Source organism: Propithecus coquereli, unplaced genomic scaffold (assembly GCF_000956105.1).
Source record: "Propithecus coquereli isolate 6110/MARCELLA unplaced genomic scaffold, Pcoq_1.0 Scaffold164, whole genome shotgun sequence".
In the NCBI taxonomy this organism is placed as follows: domain Eukaryota; kingdom Metazoa; phylum Chordata; class Mammalia; order Primates; family Indriidae; genus Propithecus; species Propithecus coquereli.
In genome coordinates, this window is record NW_012140969.1 from 1,365,601 (window position 1) to 1,380,953 (window position 15,353).

At 60.2% G+C, this 15,353-nt stretch overlaps 1 protein-coding gene across 1 annotated transcript; it reads left to right on the top strand.

The window, feature by feature from the left end:
* The first annotated feature begins 794 nt into the window (after positions 1-794).
* On the top strand, positions 795-11,726 carry PIN1 (peptidylprolyl cis/trans isomerase, NIMA-interacting 1). The gene is made up of 4 exons (XM_012641474.1): positions 795-991; positions 2,941-3,153; positions 10,409-10,519; positions 11,226-11,726. Exons 1-4 carry the CDS (start codon positions 934-936, stop codon positions 11,333-11,335), a joined length of 492 nt encoding a protein of 163 aa, XP_012496928.1. The 5' UTR covers positions 795-933; the 3' UTR covers positions 11,336-11,726.
* Positions 11,727-15,353: the final 3,627 nt, after the last annotated feature.

Sequence of the window (15,353 nt, forward strand, 5' to 3'; positions counted from 1 at the left end):
ACTTCCGTATCTACCTGCAGCCCACAGTTTCCTGGCCCTGGGTCCCCAGTTACCGATGAGCTCCGCAGACTCTATTTTAAATTGGCTCAAACTGAGCTCATCCTCCTCCCACCCGCACCTCCTCTCATGTTCTCATCTGAGTGTCAATGCCAGCACCCACCAGTCGCCCTCACGGGAGGAAGGAACCAGATTGAGGTGGAATAAGGGAAGTCAGGTTCCAAAGGACGTGGAAGGCATTTGGGTCAGTAGCAAAGAGAACAGGTTAGCCTTGCAAAAAGTAAAAGGGGCTGGGTTAGCTTTGGACATCTGGAGGAAACAGGTGGGAAGAAGGAGGATGGAGGAGCCAGATTTAGGCTTCGGGCACTTAGGTGCTCATCTCCAAGGCAACTGCGTTGCTATGGCAACAGTAAAGGCCCCCGCCACCGCTCCCAAGTACCTTGTCTGCCGCCGTTACCGCCACACCACCCAGATGCTTCCGTATGGGGGCCTGGAGGCCTGCGGACCTCCCGGAACGGCGCAGGAAGGCGGGAATCGCTGCCTCCTTAGCCAATCAATAAGTTCGAGGCCGCGCGGAAGGGCTCTGCGACGAAGGCGCCAAGAAGAGGTCGGAACGTTTTTGGCGCTCGCCAAAGGGCGTTGAGAAGGGCGGGCTCGAGTCCCTTCCCCACCACTGAGGAGCCGAGGAGAGCACGGGGCGGGGCCGGGGCGAGGCCGGCCGGGGGCGGGGCTCAGCCAAATCGTGGGAGGGTCCGCCCACCCTCGCTTCTGCCCAATATAAGGCCAGAGAGCCAGTCCGGACGGCCGGGATCCCCAATGAACGTCGCCCCCTGGCCCCAGTGCGGGGGTCTCTGAGCCAATAGGCGGCGGCGGCGGGCGGGCGCAGGCGAGCCGCGGCGCGGCGGAGGCGGAGCAGGCGCTGCGGCAGGAGGGAAGATGGCGGACGAGGAGAAGCTGCCGCCCGGCTGGGAGAAGCGCATGAGCCGCAGCTCAGGTGCCGCGGGGGTCGGGGCTGGGGCGGGGCCGCGCGGGCCCGTGGAAGCGGGGCTCGAGCTCGCCCCTTGGGCGCGGTGGTGCCGCCGCCTCCATCCCGTGGGGTCTTCGCTCCTCCGCATCGTTCCCGGGGTAACGGCCCCGGCCCACCCCTGGGGGGCTGCTGCGAGCCTCAGGAGCCGGGAAGCCAGAGGAAACTGAGGCAGGGGGCTGGGCGGGTGAGGGGCCGGGGAGTCTGCGGCGCTGCCCGGGCCAATGGCTGACACCTCTCGGCCTAATGCACCTGCCTCCTTGGGGGAACGTCCCTGCACCCCGCTGGGTCCCTGGGGCATCCCTGGGAGGGGGACACCCCAACACCGTGCAAAGGGCGTGGCCCCAGGGTGTTGCCCGGCCTCGGGTCCACAACCTCCCCCCGCTAACACCGGTACCATCCACACCCAATGCTGAGTCTGCAGCATCCATTGGTGATGTTCTGCCTGAGGGTGGCCTCTGTGCTCAGGCCCTATTTAAGGGTTAGCAGCAATAATAATGCCAATAACTGAGCGTCTTTATCTCTGTGCCAAGCATCGTGCTAAGGACTTTAAATCCTCCCTGAATTACACAACTCTGGGAGGTAGGTAGTTATCACTCCCATTTTACCAGTGAGGAAACAGAGACCAGGAAACTTAGGGAACTCATCCAAGATCATTCATTTCAGGGGCTGGGTTAGAACCCAGTCAGTTTGCCTCCAGATCCCCCAGACCCTGTCCCTGCAAACGCCTGAGGAGCAGGCCCAGCATCTGTGGTTAGGTCCCCAGGCGCTGGTGAACACTTTGCATACATTAACTCATCACATTAATCCGGTGAGGTTTGATCTCCTTGTTCTTTTGTCCCCATTTTTCAGATGAGAAAACTGAGGTTAGGGAGATAGAGCCCATTGCCAGGGTTTTAGAGTCAGCCAGTGGTTCAGCTGCATTTCCCCCGGAACCTGTGCTCTTGGCCACCCTGTTCCATCCCTGGCCTATGGCTAGGACCTCCAGCATAAACCTGATGCTCTTCCCAGCTCTGGGCCTGCTGTTTATGCCCAGCCAGACCCTGGCAGCCTTCTTTATGGGCGATGCTTCATGTAACCCAGGCAAACTCTCAGCCCTTGGAGTGACACTCCGAATCTCCTGGGTCTTTACTTTAAGCTTCTTGTTTGCAGTCTTGACTCCTTTATACCCCTTGCTCCCTGAGTAATACGTGGCCAATAATGCTGGTTCCTAGTTCTGCAACACAGTTTACCGGGTAGTGGTTAAGAGCAGAGCTTATCGGTGTGACGTATGCAAATACAGTTCCTGCCTCCCCCCGCGCTGCTGCTCTTACCAGAGATGCTGAAGGGGAGGCCTCAGTTTTGTGATCTGTACAATGGAGATAATAAAAGCCATCCTACTCTCATTGCGTGCCAGGCTCCGTCCTAAGCACTTTACAGATGCGTGAACTCAGTCAGTCCTTGCAGTGACCCTATAGGCAGGTACAGTTATCTGCATTTTACAGGTGAGAAAACTGAGGCCCATGGGAGGTAGGTCATACAGTGAGTGAGTGGCAGAACGAGATTTGAGCCCGGGAGGAGGTCTGGCTGCTAAGTGCGTGCTTTGAGCCACTCCCAGTCTCCCGGCTTTCTCTCTTCCATCTCCCCGGGTTATTTCCTCCCTGAAGTTATCAGTGATTGAAGTTATCTTGTCTCATTTGCTTGTATAGTGCCTGTCTGCCCCCACCTAGAATGTTAGCTCCCTAAGGGTAGGGACTGCGTCCTAGGACATTGGCCCATGTCTCCAGAGCTTGTGGCACATGGTGGACATGTGGTGGATTTGCTGAATGAAGGCATTTCACAGCCCAGCCCCTTATCCTGACTTCTGGCCTCGCGTCCGGGGTGGTGTCCTGTGGGCACAGCCCTAACTGAATTCTCGCCTGCCCTCCTGTCCCTTTCAGGGCGAGTGTACTACTTCAATCACATCACTAACGCCAGCCAATGGGAGCGGCCCAGCGGCAACAGCACCAGTGGTGGCAAAAATGGGCAGGGGGAGCCCGCCAGGGTCCGCTGCTCACACCTGCTGGTCAAGCACAGCCAGTCAAGGCGGCCCTCGTCCTGGCGGCAGGAGAAGATCACTCGGACCAAGGAGGAGGCCCTAGAGCTGATCAACGGTGAGTGGGTCAGGGGACAGGGTCTTAGGAGGGGTCTCTTTGCAGGTGGTCCTAGAAGTCACACCACACCCTCCTCTACTGCAGCTTGCTCAGCTATCAGGTGAGGTGTTGTGCGACACAGAAATACCTGTGCGTGACATGACCCTGGTGTACACGGCTGCCTCTCTCTTTCCATCTGGCATTTGCGGGTGAGCCAGGTAGGGGTGGAGGACCCAGCCTTGGAAGCTGGCAGACCTGGGTTCAAATAGTAGCGGTGCCTCTGTGACTCCCGGCACCTCCCCAAGACTCAGTTTTCTCCTCTGTAAAATGGGCATCATGATATACCAGCCTCTGAGGGCCATTATGAAAATTCAGCAAGGTAAGGCAGTGCATGGCACACAGAGTAATGACATCAATCAAGGACCTGAGTCACCTACGTGGGTGGGTCCAGAGGCGGGTCAGAAAGGTAGTGAGTGCAGATGTAGCCAGCAGAGCTGGTGAATTAATTCTGACCCCAGGGGAGAGGCCACTCCCTGCTCTGTTCTGTGTGTCCTCCACAGTCTGGCGCAGGGCTGGCCAACTTAAAATGCCTGGTAAATATTTTAGGTTTTGTGGGCCATACAGTTTCGGTCAGCTCCGCTTTGTAACTTGATAGCAGCCATACACGGTGCGTAAGCGCGTGGTCATGGCTTGGTGCCACTAAACCTTCATTTACAAAGGCAGACAGGACTTGGCCTGCAGGCCATAGTTCGCAGACCCCTGGTCTGGAGCTGTCCATTAATGGCTGCCACTACCCACATCCCACATGTGGCTATTTCCATGTAAATTAATTAAAATTAAATAATATTAAAAATTGGACAGAGCCGCTCGGGTGATCCCGGGGGAAGTTGCCCTGGTCGTGCTTTAAGTGTTCAGAAGCCACTCATAGGTGGCGGCTACCATCTTGCACAGCGAGGATATAAAACATTTCCATTCTTGCAGGAAGTTCTGCCTGACCACGCATGTGGGGTTTCTTCATCCACTCGACCTCCTCCACCAGAGCTCCTAGAACCCCTCTGCGCTGTTCCTATTTCAAACAAGCATTCTCTCCCCCTTGCCCAGACAGCCTTGGTTCCCATCTGGTTCTGCCAGGTCTTGGCTGTGTGACTTTGAGCAAGTTACTTAACATCTCTGAGCCTCAGTCTTTTTCACCTGTATAATTAGTATTATATTAATAGGACCCACCTCCTAGGGTGGTCGTGAGAACTCTGACCTAATCAAGTAAAGCATGAATAACAGCACCTGCCTGCTAGTGAATGTTCTGTAATTGCTAGCGGTCACTGTGACTGTGATTGTTGTCATTATTAGCACGGGGCCCAGCCCAGAGTGCATGCGCATCCCCATGTAGTGTCTGGCACCTGTTAGCTTGATACAGCATAAAAGAGAAGCCAAGTTCTCGCACAGTCTTGAAGCCAGCCTCCTGAGCTCCGTGAGGGCAGGGACTGGATCTCCTTCTCCCTGTGTTCCACCCCCCAACACAAGCCTGGCGCAGAGTTCGCGCTCACAGCCTCGTTTCCTGAGCCAGTAGGAAGCTAGAAGGATTCCCAGTAGGGAATAGGGCAGAAATAAAGGCCCGGGGCTGGGATGTAACCAGGAGTCTGGGGGAACACGTGCAGGGGGCTGGAAGGGGGTGAGACCCTTCGAGGGCAGGTCCCAGCCAGGTTGAGGAGGGCGCTTTGTCAGGTGAGGAGTTTGGGTCCCTTCCAGGAGGCAGCAGGACACACGTGGCTATGTGGGATCAGGAGAGGAGCCCAGTGATGCTGTGCTTTCAGGAAAGATCCATGTGGCTAGAAGGTGACAGGCCGGGGAAGCTGGAAGGCCCAGAGCCCAGGCTGGCTGGGTCCCAGAGCTAAGCGGTCAGGGGCGTCTGGCTGCCCCGGGGGAGGAGGAAGAAGTGGGAGGGAGCAGCCCAGAGAGACTTGACAGATGACCTCTTGGGTCCTCCCAGCTCTAGTGGTCCCTGTTCTGAGGCTTCCGGACCCCACAAGAGTGAGCGAGAGGTCATGGGCGTTTGGAGATGGGGTGGCACGTGGCACCATCACTGGTAGAGGGGACTGGGGAAGAGGCGCGGTCTGGAGGGGACTCGTTAAATCTGAGGGGCAGCTGGGAGAGGGCCTGGGGGCTAGTCGAGCAGCCAGGCCGGGGACAGAGCCGCTCAGGGTGATCCTGGGGAGAGATGGCAGGAGGCTGAGGCAGGTGGGCGCAGGACTGGGAGTGGCAGGTGAGGGTGCCACCCCCGTCTCTGGGTTGGACAGGTGTGTGGCTGGTGGGGCCCACGTGGCGGGGGGCGGGGGGCTGGGGGCTGCTGAGGGGGGGACATCGGTGGGATGTGCCTGGTAGGCAGTTAGGCCTATCAGGAATGTCAGCAGGAGCCCCACCCGCCTGCCTGTGCCAGGGGCCTGGTGGAGGCTGTGGGAGGAATCGCAGCTAAAGGCAGTGTGGCTTGAACTCGGGGCTGGGGGTGGAGGTAGCAGTGAGGGGGAGCAGATCCGGAGGATCAGGTGATGGATTAGGTGGGTGGGGTGTTGTGGAGAGGGACAGGGCAGGGCAGAACAGCAGGGCCCGCCCTGAGGTCGTACGGGGCTGGATTCCAGTGCTAGCTGTGGCCTCAAGCAGGTATCTTTGTTCTCTGGGCCTCAGTTGCCTCATCTGTAGAATGGGGACAAGGAAGATCCAGGAGGGACGGGCTCAGTGGCTGGCGCTTGCTCTCCACACGGCAGAGGCTCCACCTGGGTCATCCAGGCATGTGTGGTGGAGGAGCTGGGGTCAGGGCAGGGCCTCTGCTCACGGCAGCCCCCGTTGCTACCACGCAGCCCGTGTGAAGGGCTCTGGGCAGGGCCTCTGATGACCTTAGACCATGACCTCCCCCTGCTGGGCAGGCCCCCTTGGAAGCCATTAGGAGGGCAAGGGGAGACGGCCTCCGCGTGGTGTGCTCTCGGTAGCAAATGCTCACGTGCAATGTCAGCGAGCATCCGGCACCTGGGCCTCATTTTCTCTTCCATGGAAGTGGCTGTTCTGCCCCGGCTTGGGCTCATGCCAGGCGATCAGGAGGTCACGATCTGGGCAGCTCGCTCCTCAGCTGGCAGTACCCGTTTAGATCTGGTGCTCCTCCTCTGCCCTGAGGGGACAGAGTGCCCGTGGCAGCCAGAGCCTCCACATGTTCTGCTGAGGCTCCTTTTCCCAGCAGCGGTTCCTGTGCAGCTGCTGGGCTGCAGCCAGAGACTGGCAGGGATCCGAGGGTGTCATTGCCGGTGTCCTTGCCTGAGGAGGGCGGGCCGTGGAGAAGCCCTCCCCGCCGGCTCCCCATCCCTCCACCCCGGCATGCCCAGTGCCTGAGGGTCCCGGGGAGGCCCAGGGTATGAGCAGCATCCTCCCCACATACCCACCCCACGATCGGTGTCTCCAAGGTCAGTGGCACCCTTCCAACCTGCTGGCCTCGGGCTAGGTCACTCTGGGCCCCTCCTGCTGGATCTTGGGTCTTCTGGGACCTCATCCTGTCACCTCTTTCTCTGACCAGGCCTCTTCCCCCATGGTGCCTGGGTGGCTTCAGACTCTGACTCAGTGAGGCAGAGCAGGGAATTTGTCTCCAAATTCTTTAAGTCATTATGGTGTATCAGCTGTGGCTGCCATAACACAAAATGCCACTGAGTGGCTTAAACAAGAGACATTTATTTTCTCATAGTTCTAGGGGCTAGAAGTCCAAGATGAAGGTTCCAGCCAATTTGGTTCCTGGTGAGGGCCCACTTTCTGCCTTGCAGACAGCTGCCTTTGCTCACCGCGTTCACGTGGGGACGGAGCACAGGCTCTCTGCATCTCTTACAAGGGCACTAATCCTTCTGGATCAGGGCCCCACCCTTATGACCACATTTAACCCTAATTACTTCCATAAAGTCCCCAGCCACACTGGGGATTAGGGCTTCCTTGTATGAGTTTGGCGGGGACACAAACATTCAGTCCATGATAGATGGATGGACAGCTCGGATCTGTCCAGGGCCTGCTCTGTGCCAGCCATTGCTCGACTGGTCACTCATTCACCCCTCGGAATAGCCCTCCAAGGTGGGAGCCACTGTTAGCCCATTTTGCAGGCCAGTTGAGTGAGGCTCCCAAGAGGCAGAGTCACCTACCAGACTGGCCTTGTTCAGGAGCAGCAGAGCTGGGTTCTGAACCATGAGCTGGAGTCCAGAGTTGGCCCCATAACCCGTCTGTCCTTGGCCTGGGGAATGTGCCGTGAGCAGGCTGGCCTGGATCTGCCAGCAGAGACTGGCACCGTTCTGGGTTGCGTACATTTCTGCGGCTCCTGAACACCTCGGAGCGGGCGGAGGGCTCCTGCTCCAGACTGAGAGCTCCCGGAGAGGCTGCCCTGGGTCTGAGTGGTTCGAGGCTGGAACCCTGTTGGATCAGGGTTCCATGGGCGCTGTCTCGGGGAGGGGTGTTGGTGTGGTCGGAAAGGGCCAGGGGAGGCCCGGGAAGTGTGGCTTTAGCGTTGCAACCTGCGGTTCGTGCAGAGAAGGCATGAGATTCTGGCATGCCTGCCCCTGTCTCCCTCCTTCCCCGTGGCCTATTTCTGTCTCATTTACTCATGAACTGCTGAGCATTCGTGAGCACCTGCTCTGTGCACAGTGCTGGGTTCTGGGGCTGCAGCAGTGAACAAGGCCGGCCCAGCTGCCCTGTCCTCCCACTGTGAGGCAGGCGGGCGACCCACAAACAGGACGGCAGTGAATGCAGCGCCCACGTGGAGGCATCTCCCACCGGGGGGCTTAGGGAGGGCTTCCGGGAGACCAGGGAGCAGCAGGTGAGTTTCAGGTTGGAAGAGACACTTACTCAAAGGCCTGGGGCTGGGGAGGGAGAGCAGGGCGGAGGGTGGGAGGGATGTCATCGTGGTGGGGGGGGGCAGGCACAGGCTGAAGTGAGGACAGCTCAGGGACACACAGAACGAGACCCCCGAAGGTCAGCCTTGAGGAAGAGGAACTTGGAGAGAAAGCGCTTTTAAAAACTGCTGGGGAGGTCGAGGCAGGAGGATCGCTTGAGCCCGGGACTTGGAGGCCAGCCTGGGCAACACAGGGAGACCCCGTATCCTAAAGAGAAAGCAGAAACCGTCATTCCAGGCTCCTGTCAAAGCAGGATGTTTTCTGAGAGCGCTGGCTAGTCGGAGACAGATGTGGGTGGTATGAAGTATGGGGCGGGGGCCACAGCGTGGCTTTTATTCTCTCTGGAGTGGCGGTGGCTGCACACTGTGTGTGTGAGAACCCCATGCGGGCTGTCTGGGCTCGGGGATCCCTGCGGCTGCGGCTCTGGCCCCAGCTGCTGGGATGCAGCAAGGTGACGCTGGTGCAGGGCTTGGGGCTGGGCCTGGCTCCGCAGGTGCTTGGTGCCTCCCAGAGACAGGTGAGTACGCCGGGGGACACTGTGTGACCAGGATCCCCAGCTGCTCACTGTGGCCCAGACAGGAGGGAGGCAGGGGATACCCAGAAGTCCAGGGAGAGCAGGAGCCATCTGGTTTGGGAGGAGTTGCCGATGGATGCATGTGGCCCAGGGGGACCCCCAGCAGCCCCAGTGGGGGCGGGGGTGGGTTACAGGCAGAAGCCACAGCAACGTGTAGCCCAAATGGAGGTTGGGGCCTTGTAGGGCATCGGTGTCCCTGTCTGACAGGCACCAGGCAGTGCCTCACAGTGACGGCCAGAGCTGCCTGAGGCACCGGCCAGGGCGTCCAGGGACAGGCAGAAAGAAGCAGGGCCAGCTCTGTCCTGGGATGCGTAGTGCACCCGGAAGGAGAGTGGCAAAGGTCTTGCTCGGGGCTGGGCACCATGCCGTGTGTCACAGTGGCCTCCGGGCACACAGCTGGGGGTCAGGCTGGGAGGCAAAGCGGGGGTCAGTGGCAGGGGCGGCAGGTTCCACATCCTGATGACGTGCAGATCGGACGCCAGGACACTGGTTGCTGCTGTGATGCGCAGCCAGACAGCTATGGTTGTGCTCCCGCGGTCGTGTCATTTCAACCAAGGTCCCAGGCAGGTGGATCGTGGTGGCATTTAGGTTAGTCTGAGGCCCTCGGGCCCGGGGAGGTTTGGACCAGCCCAGTGTCAGGCAGGGCCTCCCAGCACCGGTTACATCAACCAGCAGAGCCCCAAGGCTCAGACAGGGTCCAGGCAGGTGTGTCACGGCCTGGCCTTGTCTAGGTCGGATGGCAGGAATGGGTGGAAGCGTCAAGGTGACCCTCACACCCGAAGAGAAGAATTGCCGCTGGTGGGCTGTGTCCTGGGAGAGCAGCTGCCAGGCCAGGCGGGGAGGTGGGCAGGGCGCCAGCTCACCTGGATGGCTGCTCCAGCTTGCTGGGGCTGTCACCCTGGGGACTCAGGGGAGTCACTGGTAAGGACACTGTGTCACAGCAAGAGGAGATGTGGGGGGTGGCCTCCGGCCCGCAGGCACCTGTCTGCCTCGGGGGCTGCCTGGACTCAGGGTGGCCCGCTGCCCCTCCACTTGTGGCACGTGACAAGTGTGTACACACACACTCTCTTGCAGGCACACGTTCGCACCACACGTACCACGTGCACACACATGTGCACACGCAGTCCTCCTGCTCCCTGCTCCCCAAATGTGAGTCACACAGACGGGGTGGCACCGTGGTCGCTTGCCCCTCTGCTGGGAACCCTTTTCCTCAGAGTCACCTTTCACCTTCCTCCCACCAGCCCTGGCCCCCCTCCCTCCAGGAGACTCGCACCTGATGGGGCAGGTCTGGGCCACACAGAAGGGGGGTCCATCAGGGCTCTGCCAACGCACCCTGTCAGGGGAGCTCAGAGAAGAGTCATGTCACCTGCACCCGGGGCCACAGTCCATGGGACTGACGCATGTCCCTTGCGGAGCCCCACAGGGCACCTGGGGGCCCAGCAAGTGCTGGGCTGTTCCGCCCACTTTCCGCGGATGGGATGGCTGAGGATGGGACGGCTGAGGCCCACGCGCTGAGGACCCAGCTCTCCCACCTCTGCCCCGAGGGGCCGGGGGGCTCAGTTCCCTGCCGTGGGGTCCAGTCCCTCTCCGGCCTCCTGTCCTTCTCTGCCCCGTCGGGGCTCGGAGGTAGATTTTCTCCCAAGCGTGCGTGTGTGGGGAGTGGGCGGCCGTGCTGTGCCTGTGTGTGCACGCGTGTGGGAGGGCGGCTCAGCTCCCCCCCACCCTGGAGCCTCTGTCCAGGCCTGCCCTGCCCTGCCCTGCCCTGCGTGGAACTCTCCCTGTCCTGTGTCCGCAGGCTACATCCAGAAGATCAAGTCTGGAGAGGAAGACTTTGAGTCTCTGGCCTCACAGTTCAGCGACTGCAGCTCGGCCAAGGCCAGGGGAGACCTGGGTGCCTTCAGCAGAGGTGCGCGGGAATGGGCGCTGCCAGGGATGGCCTCTGCCACTCGGGCCCTCCGGGTCCACCAGGTGGCAGCACAGTCCCCGCCTCGGAGGCTGCCCTGCTGCAGGGGCAGGCAGGGCCCGCACTGGGTGGCTGGTGCGGATCCTTCTCCCTGCTGTGGGCCCCTGGGGTCCCCGCACAGATGTCTCATCAGGGCCCACCAAGGTGGGTGCATCCTGTCGTGTGCCTCTCCTCCTGTCGGGGAGCCCCCCGGGCATGTCCCCGAGAGTCCCCCACCTGACCCTCCTCGCAGGTGAGGAAACCAGACTACCGCCTCATCTTCCTCCTCCTCCTCCTCCTCCTCCTCCTCGTCCTCCTCCCCAGGATGAGGTGGGGGTGGGGTGTGCAGGCACCTGAGGTGGGGGCGCCAGATGGGGCAGGTGGTGTGGGAGGGGCTGGGAACGCAGCCGGGGGAGACGAGTTTTCTACCAGAATGTGTCTCTCGGCGCACAGCAGCGGCAGCAGCTCTGCCTGCCGTCCCTCATGCTGCGTCGGCTTCCCAGGGCCTCGGTAATGGCCCCGCGCCCCCAGCTGGGCCTCCGCCCAGCACCGTAACAGGGCCATAAACCTGGTGACGCATGAGGGACGAGGGTGGACACGCGCAGGCAGCGGCCCCATCTGCCGTCCCCCTGCCTGGCCCTGACCCCCCACCGTCGCTCACGCTCCCCAGGTCAGATGCAGAAGCCATTTGAAGACGCCTCGTTTGCGCTGCGGACGGGCGAGATGAGCGGGCCGGTGTTCACGGACTCCGGCATCCACATCATCCTGCGCACGGAGTGAGGCGCGCGGCGTCCCCGCCCTGCTGCCGCCGTCACACAGTATTTATTGTTCCCAAAATGGCTGGGAGGGGGGCTCTTCCAGTCTGGGGGCTCTGGGGCCCCACTCCCGGGCTGCCCCTGCCAGGCTCCCCCTTTAAAGAATTGACTTCAGAAGGGCAGCGGGGGCGGGGAGGCTCCCGGGCCCAGGGGTAGGGGGTGTCCCGAAGAGAAGGCCGGGTCAGCGGAGCCGCCCTGTGGCCCCCGGGGTCCTGGAGGCAGACGGGGGTCCCTGGGTCATTGTTTCTAGTTAACGCCACGTTCCTCTGTTCAGCTGCAAAAAGCAAACGCCCTGTGCGGCCCACAGCTCTCAGAGCCCTCCCTGAGCGGTGGCGCCACGCCCTTTGCCACCCCGATTAAACCTGGAACCACTGCTCCACTCTGCTGGTCTCATTTCCTCCCTGGGGCGGTGTGGGGGGAGGGGGATCGTGGCCCGCCACCCCAAGTATCCCCGGGTTCAGGCTGCCCATCCTTCCACGGGAAGCCTCCCCTCTCCCTGGGCCTGACTCTTGGGGCAGTGGGGCGCCTGTCTGGCTGCAGCGGTTCTCAGCTCAGGGTGTGCCACGCCATCCCTGGGTGCCCTCTGCACGGCCCCCAACGCCCTGCACTCCTAGGCTGCTCTCCAGTTAGAAGGAATCGGACCCAGAACCCCGATGCCTGCTTCCCCACTGCCGCTAGCGCTTCTGGAAGGTTGTTCTTGGGTCCAGCAGCCAGACCCAGCACCCTCTGCAGATGCTGTTACCATGGCAACACGGCCCTCCCAGACAGAGGGGAGGCGGCTCCTGCCAGGCACCTCTGGGCGCAGGGATCCTGGTGGGAGGGGCTAGGAGCGGAAGGCAGCGTCCAGTGGTCCAGTGCTATGGGGAAAAAGGAATCCCTGGGGTGAGTGGCAGGCAGGTGGCGGCTCCCTCCTCAGTGGCTGTGGGTGTGGCCCATCTGTCCCCATCCCATGTGCCAGGATGGGGCCCAGAGTCCAGTCGAGGGGTTGTGGGAGAAGCGCTTATGCCTGCCCCAACCCCCGCGCCCCCACTTGATGGTGACCAGCCCAGCTTGGGGGGTGCCCGGCTGGCAGGGATGGGGACCTGAGGAAAATAAATAAAGCCCGACTCCAAGGGAGCCTCCCCCCTTCCCGGGCTGAATCTCTAATAAAGGCCCAAGTCTCATAAACAATCACCTGCGCCTACTCCCATCTGGCTGGTTTCTGGAGCAATCGCTCACCCTGCCTGCCGCCTGCCTGCTGGAGCGTTTGTCATTAGGAAGGTTTAATGGGATTCCGCTCAGCCCTGGAGGGCTGGGGAGCTGGCTGGTTGGCTGCACCTCCAGGCAGAACGTTCTCCTGCCACCTGGGGGGGTCCATGAGGCAGCAGCCTCAGCCCTGGCACCCATGGGGTGGGGTTGGGGAGCGACTGCACCCCTCCTGGTACAGCGGAGTCCCCGGGAAGGATCAGAAAGCAGTGACTGGGGACCCAGAGGGTTTGCCGAGTTCCCCGCCAAGGCGAAGGATGGGCTTTGTGTCCTGTCAACAGTGAAGGCCCAGGGGACGATCTGCCCTGACGGAGAGGCTGCCAGGGAGGGGCATGCATTACCCTGCGTGGGGGCCACGCCCTGTCACTTTGGGCTTCCACGTGTGTGTGTGTGTGTGTGTGTGTGTGTGTGTGTGTGTTTGCTTGCCTGAGCGTGCACGTGGCCACATGACTCTAGCTATCTCTGTGTCCTGTGCGATGCTGGGCGTCCCCCTGTCTGAGTGTGACTGACTCTGTGCCCCTCTGGGCCGCCCCCTTCCCTTGTGGGTCTTGGCAGTGGCCAAAACCCAAACAAGAACGTCGCCCTTAAGTAAACATGCCTCCGGAGCCCACTCAGTGTCCGGGTGACTCATTATTAAGTGGCTGTGGTTTCCCTCACCTCCATATTCCCGCCCACCCCCTCCTGCCCAGGATCGGGGTGTAAATCAGATGGTGACAGTGTAGTCTTCCCTGGGGTCCTCTCTGGCAGGCATCTCCAGAGCAGACCTGCCCCAGAGGGCTGAATTCCGCTCCCAGGCAGTGCGCATCAGCCCTGGCTTCCTTCTGCGGCCATCAGGCAGGGCCCAGAGCAGGTCACTCCAGGGCAAAAGGGGTTACTGTTCCTGAGTGGGGGTTGGCTTCCCCACTGCGGGTACACATCCGTGCTGTCCCGAGTTAGCCGCAGACAGCCTGACACACACACACGCACGCGCACACACACACACAGATGGATCCTGGCCTGCAGAGTGGGCTTGTTAGTCCTGCCCCTCCTAGGGGTGCTGAGGTGGGGGCTGGGGGGCAGGGAGCACCTGTTTGAGGACCTGGTGTCCAGGTGTGACAGGCACGGCCACCTCCATCCCTGATCTCGACGTGACAATGTGGCGCCCCAGGTGTAAGGGTGTCGTGGACAGAGATTGTTGAATTCAGTTCTCAACCTCAGTGTTGGGTGATTCAGTATCGGAGACCAACAAATCCCCCCACCCCTCCACCTTGGAGATTTGCCTCCAAATAAATGTAAATTGCTGTGTGGGGGCTACAGATGTTCTCCGCGTGCCAGCCCTGTGCTGTTTTTTCCTTTTCTTCCACTTTTTCGGCAGATCCGGAGCAAAGTGCCTCCCCACCTGCTAATGCAGGAATCCATTCTCTCCCCCTCCCACGTCCAGCGTGTTTATTTAAATGGAAATTAATTGCTTTTCCCGAGGATTTCTTTAAAAATTGGTTTTAAATGAGTGCATTAGGCAGCCCCATTTATTATTCATTGGTTTGGTTCCCAATATGGCCCCGATATCCGAGTTCCGGGAGAGGAGATGCCAGCACGGAGCAGAGATGATTTAATCGGGGAGGCCATTAATTAGAGGTGGGGAGCGTGTCCTCCCAGAGGAGCCGGAGGCCCCCTCTGCCGCCTCAGCAGGGTGGGGTCTGGGTGCCTGGGGCTCTCTGCATGACATCCCAGCTCTGGATTCAGCTCGGGGATGGGGGGTCAGCCCCTCCTTCACTGCACCATTCATTCTCAGCCACTCAGCCCCAGGGTGACTCTCCCCACTCTTCTCGCACCCCTTCCCGCTTGTCCTTTATCCTCCTGACGCCTCACTGGCGCCCAGCCTCACCCCTCTGAAATCCCCCTCTCCGCTTTTAGCAGGATCTAAAGGTTGCTGAGAGTTTAGCCTCTTCCTGCCTCCCTCATCCCTCCTGCCTCCAAGACGTCCTGTCTTTGCCCGCCCATCCCCCCCAAGAGCGCTGGTCCCCACAGTTAGGGACCGTCCCCTGCCCAAGCCCCTTCCAGGTAAACGGGCTCCAGGTATGTGTTGTGCATTCACCCAAAGGCACCAAGGACCCCTTTAGGCTGTTTCTAGCTTTTTGTTCTTACTCAGAACAGATGTGACTAGTTCAAAAACGATTTTTGCAATTACAAAGCAGAAAAAGAGAAGAAAGAAAAAGGGGAAAAATTCCATTGGGCCCTTACCCCTCTCTTACCCAGCTTCTTAGGAGCCAGCCCAATTGTTAAAAACCCATTAAAACATTGCCAGACCACTCAGCGAGGCACCGGCGTGACCCAGGAGTGGAAAGAAGGCGAGTGACGGGAAGAATGTTCGTTGGAGGCCAGTTTTCATCATTCTGATAGAATTCTGGGTTGTTTTGATCAAATTGCTTTTAAACAAATTGCTTGCAATCGAAACAACTCTAGATTGGGTCTCCCCAAAGGGCTTGCCCCGGGCTGCTCGCCACTGCACACCCCCATCCCCGTGCTGGGTCTGTCTGCCCGCCCCACCGCAGTGCGCTTCACCTTTGAACCTTAAGTTATGGAATAAGGGGGTCTCCGGGCTTGGACTCAGCCACCGCCTCCGCCTCTGCGCCCCGCTGGACACAAAGACCCATCGAAGCATCAAATGTCAAAGGTCCTGTTTATTCCGGCAGCCCGGAAAGAAGAAGTGTAAATAAAAAAGAAACAGATCCATGCATTCAACTCCTGGGGGTGAGGGT

What these genes read in the sequence shown, in the direction of transcription:
- PIN1 (XM_012641474.1), top strand. Translation starts at nt 934, where the DNA reads ATGGCGGACGAGGAGAAGCTGCCGCCCGGCTGGGAGAAGCGCATGAGC. An exon ending in GCGCATGAGCCGCAGCTCAG is followed by an intron (nt 992 to 2,940) that starts GTGCCGCGGGGG and finishes TGTCCCTTTCAG; the next exon opens with GGCGAGTGTACTACTTCAAT. An exon ending in CCTGGGTGCCTTCAGCAGAG is followed by an intron (nt 10,520 to 11,225) that starts GTGCGCGGGAAT and finishes CACGCTCCCCAG; the next exon opens with GTCAGATGCAGAAGCCATTT.